The sequence below is a fragment of the Vipera berus genome (genome assembly GCF_964194415.1).
Source record: "Vipera berus genome assembly, chromosome: 2".
Lineage (NCBI taxonomy): Eukaryota > Metazoa > Chordata > Lepidosauria > Squamata > Viperidae > Vipera > Vipera berus.
Genome location: NC_138203.1, coordinates 216,618,296 through 216,636,543, shown reverse-complemented (window position 1 = coordinate 216,636,543; position 18,248 = coordinate 216,618,296). Strand labels below are relative to the sequence as shown.

Below are 18,248 nucleotides of genomic sequence, written 5' to 3'. Positions count from 1 at the left end.
GAATTATCCCGAGTTAGATATTTATCAGTTTTAAAGCCTATGTAAAAGTATTATAACAGAATTAATCTAAATGCTTAACTAGTTTTAAGAAAATACTAAGTCCGGAATCAGTGAAGACATACCTTATAGATATAGAAGAATATGGTCAAGAAGTTCAATTTTATCATCTTTCTGTCATCCCTCTGACCTACAATCTCCAAAAGAGCAACTAAACCTGCTTCTAGTCACAGAGGAAAAGCATGCTCCTCTCCTAATGAAAGTGAAATTACAACCATCTATTAAAAACAACCTACTCTGCGTTAAAGAGATACTTTTGAAAGGACCAGCAAGTTTCACTGAATAGTTAATGTAGCAAAGCAAATATAATTTTTGTTGATAAAATGGTTCTTACTGAAACTAAATTATCTCCAGTGTCTGCTAAAGAGAGGAAGAGATCAAATGTCTTAAATTGATTCCGAGCTCCTATTTCTACTCTCCAATCTGTTTTTGCTGGTTGAGGAATCCCACCAGAACAATGGTAGAACTGGTGTTTGGGGGAACCTAGAGAACAGTAAGAGTGATAGTCCTTGGTTGTTAGGTCATTGCTTCAGAGATATTTCTTTACTTGAGCAGAGAATGACCAAGGGCAGAAAGAAAGAAAAAGAACACTGGGAGCAGGAGCAATTTCCTGCTGACGTCCCCATTGAGTTTCTTGCGAGAATGTGGCAGGGAACATCAGAAATCTACTTTCCTTCTTCCTTTTTTCCCCTTCCTCCTTCCCTTCCTAGTAGGCATGCAAATGGCTGCTGCTGAGTGGAGGGAACAAGGGGTTGCAAGACTGGCTGGGAAATTGTCACAGAATGCTAAAAATAAATATTTAATTATGCTATAATGCTTTTCATCTTGAAAATAGGCCCTTGAGGTTATTTCAGTTAGGAGGATGAATCATACCTGTGACGCATTTTCATGGACAGACTATATTAATAATAATAATAAAAATCTGATGTAATTAACAAGAATCCCAGCCTACGTTCCAACCATTCAGAAAATATTCCAGAAATCTCTGTTGTGGCAACTCCTTTACTGAGAATTTGAATTTAAAAAATAGCATGGAAACTTCAGTACTACTAAATTTCTCATTGGGCAAAAGGTGGAAGAAGCAGGCAGAATTAAAAGATGTTCATGGTCTCTAAATTTTTTGTTTCCTTTACATTATTTCTTCCAAGGTCTTGTCCAACCCTTTGATTCTATATGCTTTACAACTGTGTCTGAAGTCTTTTCCTTAATATAATTTGAATGTTATTGTGTTCTGCTTATCACTTTTGATCCTTAAATTTCCTCCACTCACTGGTGAAGATTTAATGCAGCTGCAAATATATATATATATATTTGTGTGTGTGTATGTATGTATATATATATATTGTATAGTATGTTTAAATATGTGTTGTGTTATGTATGTGTACACTTTGAGAGCAAACAACTAAAGTTCATTTTTAATGTGTGCCATTGTGCCCACAGTAAAAAATGACAATAAATGACAATCTATCTATGGCAACTAGGTGTGTTGGCTGAAGCTCAGCCTCTACCAGCCCCACATTTGGGAAGGCTTTTGAAATCAACACTAAGAATACCTGGAATTCCTTGAAGAATAAATACATTTTCTCACAGCCATCACTGTGCAACACAGTGCTCAAACAACCCGGGATCATTCTGCTGAATTTTATGCAACACCTCTATCGGATGTTTTTTCAAGTTATGAAACTATTGTGTGCTGAGAACCCTGTGGATCCAATGGAAGAGCTTTATAACTTCTGAGTTTATAGTAAAGTACACTGGTTTTATTTAGTTGATATGTTTCTTTACATAATGCAGAAAACACATTTTAAAATAATTATATAAGGACATAAAAACACATCAGTGATTGGTGAACACTTTTTAATACAAGATTTTCTCCCACCATTACAGTGTCTAGTGGCATAAACAAACAGCACTGGTGCTTAGGGGAAACCAGCTGATGAGAATGCCATTGTTATTATTCTGTTCACTGCCCCTTTGCCTCCAGTTTCTATGGTGACAGGTAGGCCCAGGCCTGAAATTGTTTGCGTGTGCGCATGACCAGTAATAAAGTGGTATCAGTTGCTAGGGACAACGGCACTGTTTGGAAGGCCCTTCAAGCTTGCAGCATTTAGGCTTAGGAGGCTGTGTGTGTTGATAAAGTGGGGGACATCTTGAAATGTGGGCCAGCCAGTAGGGCTATTGGCAACAAAGTGGTAACTCAAAGAAGGGAGAGGAGTAGCTTATTAACTTTACTTCCAAAGTGCATCTGTCCAAAAGCACTGTGCCTTACCTGATGCCACTTAACGATCTTCCTTGACCTCTTTTGAGTGAGGAGAAGTGTCCCTGAGCCTGTCTTTACTTTACAGCAGTCACAGGACAATATTCAAGTATCAGGGATTGGGGGGCATAAAGAGACTTTTTAGGGCAAATCTGTACTGTCGCCCTCACTTCAACACATATCCTTCTAGCCCTCTCAGAGTGGGGGCACAGGTCTATGGGGGAAGAGCAAAATTAACATTTGTTTTCTGGTTTTAAATTCTGTTCGCATATTTTAAAAGTGGTTTGATGAAAAATGCCACTGGAACAAGTTCAGGGGTGAAGGTCATCTTAGCCATTTATCCACTAGCATGTTAACTGGCCATGTCAGCACACAAAAATACTTTGCAAAACAGTCAATATGGCTTAGAAGTGTTTGCTTTGTGTGCAAAGTCAGCCGGAGGCTGCCCAACCCCCAGCCAGGGGATGGACTCATTATTGCAAAAGGTTTCTCCTCCCTCTAGTGTACCCAAAATAGTCTCAAAGGACAAGAAAAAAAAATCCATGCGTAAAATGATTTTGTCTAAAAAAAAAAAAAAGCTGGGAACCACTCTGAGAGTAGCTCCAACTTCCCAGAAGGAAGTTCAGTTCTTTTTTTAAAAAGGCAAGAAACCGAGACGTGGCTCTAATATTTAAAACAATTACTATGAAAGACTAAACAAAAAAAAAGGAGAAAAAAAAGCAACATGAGCATAGCATCAGACCCAGTGAATTGATACTAAGAAGCTAAGCTCATACAAACTGCTGGCAGCATTACCACTATTATTTTTTTATAATTAATAAAATTTGACGCTGTATCAAAAATTTAGTAAAAAAATTAAGAGCTGAGAGTTCATTGATGTTCACTAAGAACTGCTTCTGGCATCTGTTGTTACTTTTGCCATACGTCAGACTGGTTCTACTGCATCTGTATGCAATAGAAAACAGCGAGGGAGTGAACTGAGACAACCAGAACGGTGGAGGGGACAAGGGGCTCTTCCAATACTGTGGGCCCAGAAGGAGTTCATATAAGGAAACCTCATTACACTCTGTAAAAATATTGCATCTTCACCAAAATACCTCAAGAGTGTTTCAAAAGCCAAAGTATACCTTCCAGATGGAAAAATGTCAGTGCAGCACCATGACCCTTTGCAGTCTACAGATACCACTGTTGGGCCTCCACTTTCCAAAAGGCAGCAACATTGCTCCATAATTCTGCTTTTTGATAATGGCAAAGATACTTCAAACTCCATTGTTAAAAATATTTGTGCCATCTGTCAAGCAACAGCAGGCTAGAGAAACGAGAGCGCTACAGTTTGCAGAAAGGACCCCAGGTGATGACTGAATTGTATAATATGTGAAAAAATAGGATTCCTTTGATAAAAAAAGATGATTCCTCAGCCTGATTGGCATTGGAAACACCCTTTGAGCTTATAGTAAAGCACTTCCCTCCTTTCCCAAATCTATACAGATACGTTTCGGTAACAGTAATTAAGTGTAAAAACTTAATATTGATTTCATAAAGTCCTCTGAATTTAACTCTTAGGCTATGTTTCATGTTATGCCCTGCAGCTAGACACACGTGAATAGAAAAGACAGTACAGTTAGTTTTAAAGGCAAACAGCAGAGACCAACCCAGTGTGCCACCCCTAGTGCTGCCTGCATGTCCAGTCTCCCTTTGCACAAAATGCTTTGAGACGTCTGCTGACAGAAATATTTTGAGCCGAGAAGGTTTCTTTCTTTCTTTCTATGAATAAACAAAACATAAGCTGTTAGGCAAAAATAAAATCAGTGTCCCAAAAGTTCCACAAGCACTCTGGTTTTGCAAATGCACTCGGAGAGGGCCTGCTGGGATCAGGCAATGTTTGAGATTCTGAATGTTGGTTTTCTAATTGGCAACAGATTTGCAGGCCACTGATCCCTAGAGATAACACCGGTGTGGAACTAAAGGCTCCATCTCCGAAGGTGTCTCTGGTTCATTAAGGAGGGACATAGGGAGGTGGAGACCTGTAGGGGGTCATGTTCTTTGGGCGGGAACCTTTACCCTCCATGGGTGTTGTGAAAGGAGGGGGAGGCTGATAGGGAGGCGCATTAGGGTCTTCATCCCGCAAGGGTGTATATTCTCCTATGACATCTTGGTTCAGCGGAGTGGTTTCTGGCATATTTTGATTTGGATACTCAGGGGGAGGGAGAGGAGCTTTTTCTTCCTGCAGAATCAATGGCATGCTAGAGGAAGGGGGAGGCTTGGAGTCATCCAGCTCATCTGCAAAGATTATTGGTACTCCTTTCTTGATAAAGGTGGCCTGGTCTTCTATAGTGAGTTTGCCTTTTCTCTTTTTGCGGTAACAAATCATAGCAATAATGCCAGCTATAAGCAAAATGGCTGCCACCACTACTGCAGGAATTACGGTGTGCAGATAAACATCATCTTCACTCGTCTTTTCCGGATCTCGTGGAACAACCTCCGTGGGACGTACTGTTGTAGGGAACCCATCTTTAGACACAGGAATAAACTGAATGTGTTTGCAGCTACCAGCACCAACCACAGAAATATTGATGGGCTTAAATTCTGGTTCTAGGGTATTTGAAAAAACTGTGCTTGGAACTCCAGAATCATCAGAAATTTTTCTACTCATGACGACAATCTTTTCTTTGGGGCAGGGATCCAAAGGCAGAGTATTATTTGTCCATTCAACTAAAATAGAACCTTTGCCAATATTCTCTATGGTAATAGTACTACTGTTTCTATCACCAAGAGCAAATGCCAACTTCTTTACCAACATAATTTTTTTATGAATGTCATTGGCTACTATATTATGGTCTCCATGAAATCTGGCCTTAAATTTAACCGGAGGTATCTCATCATCTTCAAGAGTGTGGACAAATATTTCAAAAGCATCCACAGCTGAAAGGCCACCTTTGTCTGTAGCGTGCATAAAAAACTCATGTCTGCCTTCGTGGGTGTGATTAGGTAATCCGTACATTAATTGACTAGTGCTATTGAACTGCACCCAGGAGTTTTCCTCCAATGCTTTCTCATTTTCAAGTTTCATAGTCAGTTGTAGTTTATCAGTGGTAGTATCTTCTTTGTCATAGAAAGTGTCGGAAGGTATTTTGAGCTCAAAGTATGTGCCAACCCACGCATCTACCCTGTCAATATGGTTTTTCAACTCTGGTGGATCATTGGGCACACGGGGAATTCCAACTGCAGTAGTGCGAACACGGGTTGGTGATGAAACTGTTTTTTCAACCATGCTTGGTTTCGTAGTCCGAGGAGGCTTTGGAGGTCGAGGAGTTTTTGAAGGTCTTGGTCTTCGTGTTGTTCCTGTATCAGTTGTTGAGGGTGTTGATACTCTTGGAGTTGTTCCTTTGGGTTTCTTTGTTGTGGGAGGCGTAACAACAGCAGTAGCTTCTGCCTGGCCAGGCAGTGTTGGTCGAATCTGGCCAGAAGTAATAGTAGGTACTTCTACTGTTCTGGTTGGCTGAGCTGGGGTAAGGGTGGGTGTCTGAATAATAGCACCTCTTGTTCTAATAGTAACTGTGGGTTTTTTAGGCAATGGTACAGGCTGTCTTACTGGAGGAGCTGTTGTTTCAGTAGGAGGTGCAATGGCTGGAGAAGTTGGTGTTGGAACAATTCTACTTGGAGGTTCTTGGGGGGCAGTTGTTGGAGGTCCAACAGCAGTCACAGGTGTTGGTGTAGCATTAATCTGCCGTCTTATTCTCTTTGGAAGATTAGGTTTCTTGTTTGCAATGTGCCAACCAACTACAGGGTAACCAAGATGAGCAGACATTGTTCCTTCCTTAGCTGGAGATTCAACGTTACTTATATTGGGAACACTGTTTTGGCTCAGAGAACAACCCAGTTTCCATGATAGCAAGGCTCCATTTTCCACCACCTTCTTAGCATTCCCTGGTCCAGCCATAAAGGCTGACATATCAAAGAGTCTATTATTTACAACAGGAACCAATTTCATGTTATACAGTTCCACTTCTGAGAAGGTTTTCATTCTATTCAAAAGTTCAATCCTCTGCTTTGGTGTCATTTTTGTTAAGTCAGCATCCAAAATTACAGTCAAGATGGTGACTGGTTCCTCAGCACTACACACAAATGGTGATGCTTCGTTTACATCTTGTAAAGCCACCCGTACCGACTGAGGTTCATTATGATCTTCAGGATGAACTTCGATTGAAAAGACATTGGTGGTTTGGGGCACATAGCTTCCATTAGATACCAGATGCACTGCAGTCACTGAGATATAATGAATGCCTTTATCTGTTTCAAGGGGGAGGCCTTCTAAGGTTCTGCTCTCAGCTTCCCAGTGCAACCAAGAAGGTAAGGATTCTTTTCCAGCTTCAGCAATCTATTAAAGCGGGGGAAAAAAAGGACAGCAACATTATTCTTTAGAAAGCAACAACACACAAAACGCAAAACACATTTTAGAAATTCTCCTAACAGGCAGGTACTCAAGCAAAATATGGACGCTGTTGAGAAGCTACAGGAAACTGAAATTTTGTTTCTCCCCATGTGCCAAAACTATGAAATTTTCTGGCTTACTGTCAATTAATTTTTCTTCCCCCCCCCCAAAAAAAAAGGCTAATCAAACATAGAAGATTCTTCTTTAGTTTGTTAATCTGTGAGCTGGGATCTCTGGTTTCTTTTTGCCAAACTGAAGCCTTCTGACTCTGGTTTTTCAGCAGGGAATCTCCTGGCTTCATCCATCTTAGTAAACAGACCACTGTATGTTTTTGTGGTTTATTCAGCATATTTTACTGTTTTAATAGGTTTTTTAGTATTTTTACTGGTAATATTTTTTGAACTGTAAGTAGCCTAGAGTCATTGACTGAGATAGGTGGCTTTAGAAATTGAATGAATGAATGAATGAATAAAATTATTACCATTTGAGTGGGAATGGCTGAGTTGTAAGAATGCAACTTTTTATAGCAAACCAAGAATACACAAAATAACTGAAAACTGTTAGAAACTGTTCCTTATAAACAAGTATCTGCTTATTGCTTATTGAGTAAAATTCCTCTACCAAGGATTAATTTTTGTATAGTTGGAAATAAATGAATTGAGAGTAAAAGGAATGTTTTCTTTCATAAAGGATTAGGACAAATCATATAAATGCTTAGTCTTAAGCTTTCATAGGCTTATTTGGGAGACTGGGTTAACGATAGAGTTTAATACATTCCTATCCCACATAATTAAGCTACGTCTTGAAGGATAAGATTCTTTTTGATTTGGCAGTTTCTTAAAATAAAGTGCTCTAACTCTGCAGCAAGAGTCCTCTTGTAAAAGTAATAAATAATGAAAGAATCTGGGCTGGCAGTGCAATGGTCCTACAGTTAAGATGCTGGGCTTGTAGGTGCAGACTCGAGTAAGTGTATGTCTTTGCCTAGCTCTTGACCACCTAGCAGTTCAAAAGTATGCAAATGTGAGTAGATAAATAGGTACCACTTCGGTGGGGAAGAAACAGCGCTCCATGACATCATGACCACCCCAACATCTTCGGACGGCACAGGCTCACAGTCTTGAATTGGAGATGGGCGCTACCCCCTATAGTCAGCAACAACTAGCAGAGTAAAATCCACAGGAACTCCTTTCCTTCCTTTCATCTGTACTGACTGAAAATATGTGGACACACAAGTGGTAATAGAACAGGACCTAAGCAACAACTGTGTGGCATAGAAGGTTGAGAACTTGTACAGAACTGAAGGACAGTTTATTTATTGGTTCATTTTTTAACACCATCTACACATGTATTCAAAAGCACCAAAACATTCATATTTCAAGTGAATTTTTTATTCCATTTCTATCCCACCACAATCCAAGTGATTTTTCAGCTTTTTAAAATTACCCAGTTTTGCAGCAATAATAATATACAAAAGCCTCTGCTGTCTTTGTCAAGGAGACAAAAACAATTTTAAAAATGGCAGTACAACTAAAGCATTGAAACTGCTCAACTACTAAAGGGACCAAATGGGCCTTTTCAAGGAATGTTTTAACTTTTCTTGTAGATATCTATGTTCCCTCAGACTTTAGGGCTGGGAGGTTAATTGTTGGGTTTATTTAATCCTAATCCTATGATTAGAAGTGGAATACTTTTAGATCATAGAATTTTTGTGTTTTATTTGTCTTTGGCTGTTGTGATTTTGCTTTGGCTTTAACTCTTGTTTGCTGCCTGAGAAATTGTGAATGAGATGGGTAGCTATATACATTGTAATATATGTATAAAAATACACACATACATTTTTGGCACTGCCACCATCTAGCATATCCAGCCATTTTCTCCAGGGCAACCTGAATAGGAAACACAAAATTCCAGCACAAAAGAAATGTATTATGTGTGTGCTATGTATTATAAAGGAATGCCTGAATCACGCATTTGAAGGGATAAAACAGAGTTGGGTCTATTTTAAAATATCAGTAATTTTGCTGATCCAAATTAGTTGTAGACAAATTTTATAATTCCAGAAGAAATAATTCAGACTTTGTTGCTTTTAAAATAACAACAGAAAACCAAAAAACAAAAGAAACAAAACAGAAAAATACACATTGTTCTTTTAAGGAGTGATCAGTCATAAGCCGAGGAGTATCTATAATAGTTTTTTACTGCTATTTGTTATCTATGATGTGCAGATGTTAAGGGCTGAGTGGAATAAAGAATTAGAGGTTCCTATATTGCCTAGACAATGAGTGGCTTACGTTCTATAGCAAGAATATCATTGGATCTTCAGTTATGAAATATACAACAAAGGATAATATTTAGAATTTATTGGACTCCATTACTTTGGGATAAAAATGGATTGTCCAGGACACCATTTTGTTGGAGATGTAATAAAGACAATGCTTCTTTAAAACGTATGCTTTTACAATGTCCTATACTTACTAAGAGAAAGTAGTGAACTACTAAGGGATTCTCTATCCCTTTACTATAGCTAATTGGAAAGATGAATGTATGGCCTATTTACTCAATGGATTAAAGACTTGATGACACTTGCTACTTATGAGCGGATTGCCTATAATATAGGTTTTGTATGGATAAGTATAATAAAATATGGGGCTCATTTATACAAAATATAGCAACCTTTTTTTTAAAAAAAGAATATGTTACTACATATTCTATATTTTTTTCTGTTGTATTTTTTCATTTATATTTTAAGCACTTGTTATGTATTCTTTTTTTAAATAATTCAGACACTTTATTTTCTTTCTTTGGAGAGCTTAACCAAAATAGCTATACAAATTTTAAAGTACTGCAGTCACCATCATTTACATTTAAGGTCTGCATATTTTTTCCTAGCCTTTCCTAGAAGTAATTTTATCAAGTGAATATGAAATGGATTAATTCTAAGAGTACCAGGACTAAAATGATTGCCTACCCAATATCCTCCAGCTTAATTTAGGAATGAAAGAGCATAACATAAGCAAAAATAGCACTTCAATATTCAGAAAACTCTAATGAGAGTTTACTTCACCTAGTTTTTTTTTCTCTTCAATTTCACTTTTCCATTTTCTCCAAACAGAAATGGCTTAAATGGCTCTTTCCAACTCTTATAACTCTAAATGAAAAGTTTAACTCATGCTATTGAGAATTAGAATCCCTGAAATATTGGACTACATAAGATTATTTTAAAAAACCTTCAAATGCACAATTCAAGGAAGAAAATAAAATTATGTTTATATATATTATTTCTTTGTAGAAAGAGAAAATGTCTGGCTGCCTCATTTATTCTGCAGGTAATTTGATTAACTTTTATTTAATTGTTCAGAGCATTATAAACAAAACAGCTATTTTTATAAACATTTATAAACTGTAGTAAAATAAGATGTGCGTAAATGTATGATTAGCATAATGGATTCAGCTTATTGTTCCACTGATTTCACTAGACATGTCTCTGGGTTGCCCTTTAGAAGTTTAAGATTCTTTAGAAACACTCCACAATGAAATGAATTACTGTATAATTGAAAGACTGGAGGAATAGCTTTCCTCTGAAATCTTGTCATAATTCTATAATCAATTCTTCACTAATACATAGTTACCTTCAATATATACAGTGTATTTAACTGGCTACTGTTTATCTTCTTGCTAGATATACTGTCAGTGTTACCAACAGACAGAGCTGCCAAATTTCCCATAGTCATCTTCCAGCAATCTCACTCTGTAGCAGGCACACACCTGCCGCACCCATCTGCCCACACTTGGTAGCACACATGCATGCGCCAGACTGCAGCACCCCCAACATGACAGCCACAGCCACTCTCTTATACCTCTGAAGTACCTCTGCCTGACCACGCCACATTCTACAACGCTCACTGGCCTGCCGACCTGCTGAACTGCCTAGACCTGCAACTTTCTAATGGATTCCTACTGACTTTGCTTGTTGAATGTCAACAGGAAATTCCAAGTCACAATCCTATGATGCCAATGGGGACTGCCAGGACTGCTGTCACTAAGTGATGTGGTCATATGGCACACTTTACAACCACTTAGCAACAGAAATTCAGGTCCCAACTCCCATTGTTATGGCAAATGCCTCTACTAACCAGATTTTCATGTTGGTGAATCTAAAGATGAATTCTTAAATGGAAGTCTTCAGGCAATTCTAGAGCTGTATAATATACACTATACTGGATTGCTTAAAGCTCAGCGATATTATTGCAGGTTCCATTTCATGAAGAACAACACAACCTTTTCTCATAGCAACTTCCTATGAACTGAAGGAACAGATGCTAAAGAATATCAGTACTGCCATCTGTTGGGGAGTTACAACATGGGAGGCATTACTTTTCATTCAAATGTCCAAAAGTTGAGTTCAATTTATATATTTTTTTTAAAAAAAACACCCTCATATCTGCAAATTGGAAAAATGTGATATTTAGCAATTAGACTATTTGGCATCTCATTACCTCACTATTAACATTAAAGCAGATTGATACAAATTGTTTGCAATATATCATGTCATGTAACTAAAATGGACCCCAAATTCTTAATTCAAGAAGAAAGGTACTAATTCTAGTAGTCTATGAAGAAACTCATTGTGCACCATATGGACTGTTTAATGAATGTCATAAAAGAGTTTACTAAACAAAATTTCTCCTCTATCATGCCAATGATCATTTGTAATGTAGAAATTTAAAGTGTGTTGCTTTGGGGGGAAAAATCCAATTCCTGATAATACATAATCTTATATCTAGTTAGAATTCAGCTCATATGAAAGGTTCATCTTTTATTTAATAGTAGTAAGGTTAAGGTTAAAAATAGTTAATAAATGAATATCCTTTGAGACACAGTAAATGTTGGAAATATGGATATTAAAGTCTGCGTACAAAACATTCTTACAGATTTTGGTTTGGCTAAAGTCATGTGTTTTATGATAGTACTGAATATGCTAATTTATTAGTGTTCTATGTAATAATAAGTGCATTTTAATTATACCAGAAAATGCAGCAAAAAAATATCCAAATATGCCCACAGATCCAGTGTTTTCACACTGAATTGCCAACTTAGTTTTCCCCAAATACATCATCCTGGAAGTTCCACCATACCATGAAAAGTTAAATAAGAAAAATATGAAGGGATCCCCAAACATATATGGTACTGTTTCATAGCAAACAGACACTTGTATAATATCCATATTCCTATGTCTGGGAAAACTGTGCCTTTAAGGTGAATGCTTTAATAGAAATAAGAAAATTCCTCAATTTTGTATAAAAACGCCATCCTTCTAAAAATAGTTTAACACGTTTAGATCTTTAGTGTTCTGTAGTGAAGGTTCATATTTAACAATACGAAACCTATCTTTATTTTGCTACTCAACAGCATGGCAAAAATTTAGAACAATCTAATGCTTGCTATTCTAGAACAAGTTAATTCTTGCTATATTCTCCAAACATGACGACTATATCTAAGAGTAGCAGAAGAATATAGCTTTGGGTGTGCTGAAAAGGAATGTACTGAATACACATATCACCTAAGTGTTTGGTTTTGTTCAAACTGATCTGTAACCGATCTGACTTTAGTAGAACCCTTAAATATAAGACAGAGCATAATTCAAACACTTTGGCTACATGGCTACATATTTTCCACACTCTGCAAGTGCCAAATTTTTATTTAGTTCTTTCTTTATACATGCAAATTATTTGAATGGTAAGACTACAATTTTATGTATGGGTATTCGAAAACAAATTTTAGTGCAGGATTCATTTCTACGTTCAAAGGCCGAGTCTGAAATAACAATCTGGAATTTTCCAGAAGCAAGGCATACTAGCTACCAGATAGTACATTTTTTTCTCCAATAAAGTAATTGCCCATGCAGTTTAGCAAGCAAAATAAAAGATGTCTAATTAGAGAATTAAAAACACTGCTGACTGGTCAGAGGTAGCTCATGAGACAGAAATAAAAGATGAACCATCTGGGTTCAATGGACAACCCTGGGGAATACATGCCAGCACATCCTGGAGTTCAGAATCTTTGGATAATAAATACTATAATGGTTGGCTTTTATAATTTTTCACATCTGAAGTCAGATATCTCAGCAGTCCTCTTCCCAAATAGTTCTCAGATACTTCAATAACTGGCCCTTAAATAACTGTACTGCATGATTTTTAAACATACATTTTAATAAATTTGTGTTCTCTAAAATATAGTTCTGTTTTAAAGAAATAAAAGTTTAAGGAAGAAGGTATTTAAGAACTTTTTAAAAATGTCTGAAATTCAATAGAGGTATGTTTGTACACTACCACTTTTCTCTGTCTTCCCACCACTCCTGATATTCCTGAAAAGTCACTGTAAGCTCATGGGCCAGGTAGATACTATCTTCCAGAGTTCTGTGCATGGAAGCTGTTCCAGTTGTTGTTGTTGTTAAACTCTTACAATTCTATATAAAATATTAATTCAAAACCAATACTTTTTAAAGCATACTTATCAAAAAATAGTTTATTCCAAATACTGGTGCGTGTGTGTGTGCGTGTGTGTGTGCGCGCGCACGCATGTGTGTGTGTAATCATAGAAACGCTTCAACCATGCCCTTTTACTTCTTGCTCAGTGAAGTAGTTGAAACTCGGCAGCAGTTTGGGAAAGGGAAAGATGAAGTGTGAAGAGTACACATTCTGCCAACTTAAAAATACTTCAGCTATGCTACAGTATTTGAGAGGACGTTAGTTCCTACACTGAAAAATTGTGTAATACTGTATTATATTTCCCAAAATACTAAGCATTTGCTGCTGATAGAGACAGGTGGGCAGGCAGACAGACATAGACTTTAAAGTTAAAAAAACCCCTCCGTAATATTATTCCAAAAATCTTTACAATAGCCCTATAAAAAAGTTCAGGGATGCTATTTGTATACTGTTTAAAGCTTTCATCAAAAAGATAGCAGCTTCTTTAAGATCATACTGTAGAGCAGGCATGTCAAACTGCTGGCCTGTGGGCCGGATGCATCAGGCTGAAACTGTGTCCACCCCATTGCCGGCAATGGGGAAAAAGTCCTGATATGTTGCGCGACATCACATGACGTTGCGAGTTAGACATTCCTGCTGTAGAATAAAAGTTAAAGCAAATGTGATGCTCATTTCCAAAAATAGATTTCACCCTGTACTCAGAAAAGATGCAACTCTAACCCTCTCTTCAGGAACTTTAAAAAGAATGTAGAAAGAAAAGTTGGGGTCAGTTCATATTATGTATCTCAACAAGATCAGGAAAAGTCATACAGGTAGTCCTTGACTTACCACAGTACCGAAAAAGTGACTTTTGACTGTTTTCACACATATGATTGTTGTGGCATCCCCACGGTCACACGATCAAAATTCAGACACTTGGCAACTGGCTCATATTTATGACGGTTGCAAGGTCCCCGAGTCATGTGATCACCTTTTGCAAGCAGTCAATGGGGAAGCCAGATTCACTTAACAGCTATGTTACTAACTTAACAACTGCTGTAGTTCATTTAACAATTGTGGCAAGAAAGGTCGTAAAATGGGCAAAACTCACTTAACAATTGTCTTGATTAGCAACAGAAATGTTGGGTTCAGTTGTGGTCATAAGTTGATGACTACCTGTACTGTGCTACAAATTTACAATTCCAATTTAGGTAGCGTAGAAAGGAAGATGTAGCCCTATCTTTTTATTTATTTATTTATATTTAAATTTATATACCGCCCTATTCCCGTAGGACTCAGGGCGGTTTACGGGGAAAATTAAAAGTTAAAATACATCATATACAATTAAAAATGATTAAAACTAAGATTAAATTAATCCCTGAGCTTAATTAAAACCCCTTATGTCTTAATTAAAACCCCTTCCCTTATGTCTTGTTTCAACAATTTTTGAACAAAGCATACAGGTACTGGGTCTCTGTAAACCATGGTTCACTAATCAAAGCTAGTCTTGAGAGTGCACGCTTCCTGATCTATGATTTTTCTTTCTGTCTCAGTACTGATGATTGAAACTACAAGATGTTTAAACCTGCTCTTATTGGCATTGCCTGTAATGTAGGAAAAATTACAGCCAAAGCATTTTAACAACAGTAAAAGCGACAAGGTTTCTGGGAGACAAATTCTTCTCCCTCATTTCTTTTTACCACTACTCTACAATCCTTACATACCGCTGTACCGTGGCACTGGGGGGCTCTATGTGGAATGTAGGCATTCCATTCCACGTCCTCTATCTGCTACTTTACCTGCTATTTACTCTGCTTTCCTTTGTGCCCTTCAATTGTTCAATTCTATTTTCCACACAGAAGGAAATGGGAGGAAATTGCCCTGGAAGGTAGAATGTGAGAAACGTAGAGCAGTGAACCTAGATTTAAGTACTGGAACTTGCCATGTAACAAGCTTCCCTCTGTTATGCTGTGTAAATTAACTTAGATATCCGCATTTCTCTAAAGATTTAAGGCAGAAATTAATCACTGCTCCTCCATCTGATACCAGTGACAGAGCTCCACAAGGCATACCAAAAGTCAAGCATATTGTATATCATGGCGTTCTTTTCAAGATGATTTGCATAGTACAGCCTTACTCTAAGAATGTTAGCTATCAAGTACGCATATATGCAACTATCTGTGCCAACAGCAATGTGGCTTTCCAGTCCTTTCTCTGAGTAGAAGAGCAATTATGAACAAAGTTAAATCTCAGATGTAAAATTTTAGAAGATGCTTTATATTCCTTTACAATTTTGCAAATTTTTAAATGCAGTCAAATTTTGCAAAGAAAGAGGCCAAAGACACTTTTGACTCAGAAGTCAGTCTGTATTATGATGCCTCATACACAGTTAATAACTATTTCATATATAAGCTCTAAATCCATAGGTTTTTGTTCTTAACCCAGATGATGCTAAGTGACAAACATGCTTCATGATGGCATGATGCAAGTTAGTAAGGGAAAGAATCTGATGTACCTCTTATCACTTGCCTCTCATCCAGACACCTATGTATTAAATCTAGTACATTCTTTAGAAGAAAAAAAAACCCCAGATTATTTCCAGATATACAGTATGTATGTGGCAATTAAATGTACAGTACCAGGATCTGAAAGAAGTTCCAAGATTCAAACTTCACTTTAACTTCCACAGCAAACTAACCATCTAATTGAAGGGCGTATTTATACTTTGATGTTGGCCTCTCTAGTATTAAGATTAAAAAGTTCTATGTGATTGTAAAAGCTGATGCTGACTAAGAGAGCTAAAAACGGGCAGAAAAAGAAGCCAAACAATGGGAGAACACTAAAACCAGGCAACGTGTAAAATTCTTAAATATTACTATATAATACTGAGGAACCTTCCCAAACTACAGTATATGTATACTATTATGCTACAACTTCTCTCTTATTACCGGACTCAATATGTTCGTTGGAAGGGATATATAAGGGATATATACATATTCAGGGCTTTTTTTCTCATTGAACGCTCAGAATGGCGTTCCGGCACCTTTTTTTGCAAAAAAAGAAAAAAAAAGAAAAAAAGAAGCAGCTCCCTCTATTGGCTTTCCTAAGCCTATTGCAGGGCTAGGCAATCTTGGCTCTTTTTTATGACTTGTGGACTTCAACTCCCAGAAATCCTGAGCCAGCCATGCTGAGGGGAAAGGGAGAGGTTTCCAAGCTGAGCCAGGATGGCTCAGGAATTCTGGGAGTTGAACTCCATGAGTCATAAAAGAGCCAAGGTTGCCTACCCCTGCACTAGAGGAGGACATTAAAATTATTTACAGGGTTACTTCTTTAGGAACTAAACTTTTAGAATCTAAAGCAGCTAATTCAAAAAAGCCAACAGGAAAGAACCTCAGATTTTTCATCTGCTTCTGTCTTTTGGAAGGTAAAATTAGATAACAAAATAATCTATTTCCTATGTTAACATCTCTGCAATGATGATTTCATAAAGGTAACAGGAAAGAAATGAGAAACATTTTTCTCAATGTAATATGTCTAATTTAGCTGATGCTAGAAAAAAAGTATCTTTTGTACTATTTTGTACTATTGAAAACTAGTCAGTAGTATATGCCTGTTTAAAAATATCAAACATGCAGAGAAACAAAAATAAGTCGAAAATATCTGTATTACATTCAGAAATGCCAACTTTGCAACCAATATTTCTCATCCATAACTATGGCACCCTAAGGATACCTGCATACATGCAAATGCTTCTCTGGGATCAGTAACGCAGCAGGGATTGCTTTTTCCTTCCAGTAACATAAACCTAAAACCAGTTTATTGCATTTGGCAATTGTACTAAAAAAAAATCTCATTGTCAACCAATATAATTCATTTAATTTGAAATCAAGTGAAAAATTGATTTACATTATTTTATTAAAACAAATTAATGGCAATTCTTTTATAAGAAGTTGCCTCAAACAAAATGAGTTTGACATGCCTGCTCTAGATAGTTGAATGCTCCAAAATAAATTCTAGACCAGGCCTGTACATGCAGCCTGCCAAGCACCCTTGGACAGAGCACAGACTTTTTTTTAAAAAAAAGTAATAAAATCACCACCACTGCCCTAAAAGTCATGTTGCCTAGTGTCTCCATGGCTTACCATGACCACGAGCTCCAACACTGTAGATGCTCCTCTAGTCACTAAATCATTGATTAGCCCACCAGCATTCCTTTGCAGACCACAAAGATTTTTAATTTATCAGTGTGGGCCTTTCCCTTCTACAAGTTGCACAGACGTCTTCTAGATTTTCCTCTTGCCTTTCAGAGTTAACTCCTTGGTCTGTCATTGAGCAAGAATTGACTTTGTAGGGAAGCATATTATCATTTGATGTATATTTAACATATGTTCTACCATTATTTACCGATTATATAATATTTGTATGCAATCTACATGGCGAGGTTTGGGGCAACTTACAATAGAAAAAATATATTTTTAAAATCATAAGATTAAAACATAAAAGCTGGGCTTTTTTCTCATTGAACGCTCTGAATGGCGTTCCGGCACCTTTTTTTTGCACACACACACACACATACACAAAAAGCTTTTGCACAAGCTATGCTATTCCCTCCCTCCCACAAGCTATGCTACTCGAAAGCCAATAGGAATTGCTGCTGAGAACGCCAAAAGACCCGGCCAGCAAACGTTGCACTGGCAAGTTGTCTGCAGTGAAGGTGAGTTGGCAGGAAGTTTGCATCCCTCCCTGCTGCCCAACTACACCATCTCAACTAGGTAAGTAAAAGAGAACAAGGAGTGGGAAGTGGGTTCTGAGGAGTCCATGTGCACTCCTTCCTTGTGCTCACCCGTGTCAGCCAGGCTGGTGGCCTAACCCGGTGCTGGACCTGCGCCACCGTCGCCTTGCATCGCCTGGCCCGCACCGCCTCTACCACCCGCACCGCGCAGCCCCGCCATATAGAGCGGGCCCCGGTGCTCCCACTGCACCAGTCGCGCCAGCTCCAGCCCCGGGGGACAGCCCGACGCCAACACCACTCATG

General features: G+C 37.8%; 1 protein-coding gene across 12 annotated transcripts in view; it reads right to left on the bottom strand.

Annotated features, from left to right (window-relative positions):
* Window positions 1-1,899: 1,899 nt before the first annotated feature.
* The window catches only part of DAG1 (dystroglycan 1), an 88,331-nt gene continuing 71,982 nt past the window's right edge, over window positions 1,900-18,248 (bottom strand). For 10 of the 12 annotated variants that reach the window (XM_081320780.1, XM_081320785.1, XM_081320779.1 and 7 more), the window contains one exon: window positions 1,900-6,692. In XM_081320780.1, the coding sequence (XP_081176906.1) occupies window positions 4,311-6,692 (2,382 nt within the window). In that variant the 3' untranslated portion in view covers window positions 1,900-4,310. Of the gene's footprint in view, window positions 6,693-7,786; window positions 7,892-8,580; window positions 8,633-18,248 lie in introns of those variants that run through there. The other 2 variants (XM_081320777.1, XM_081320778.1) reach the window with 2 other exon arrangements.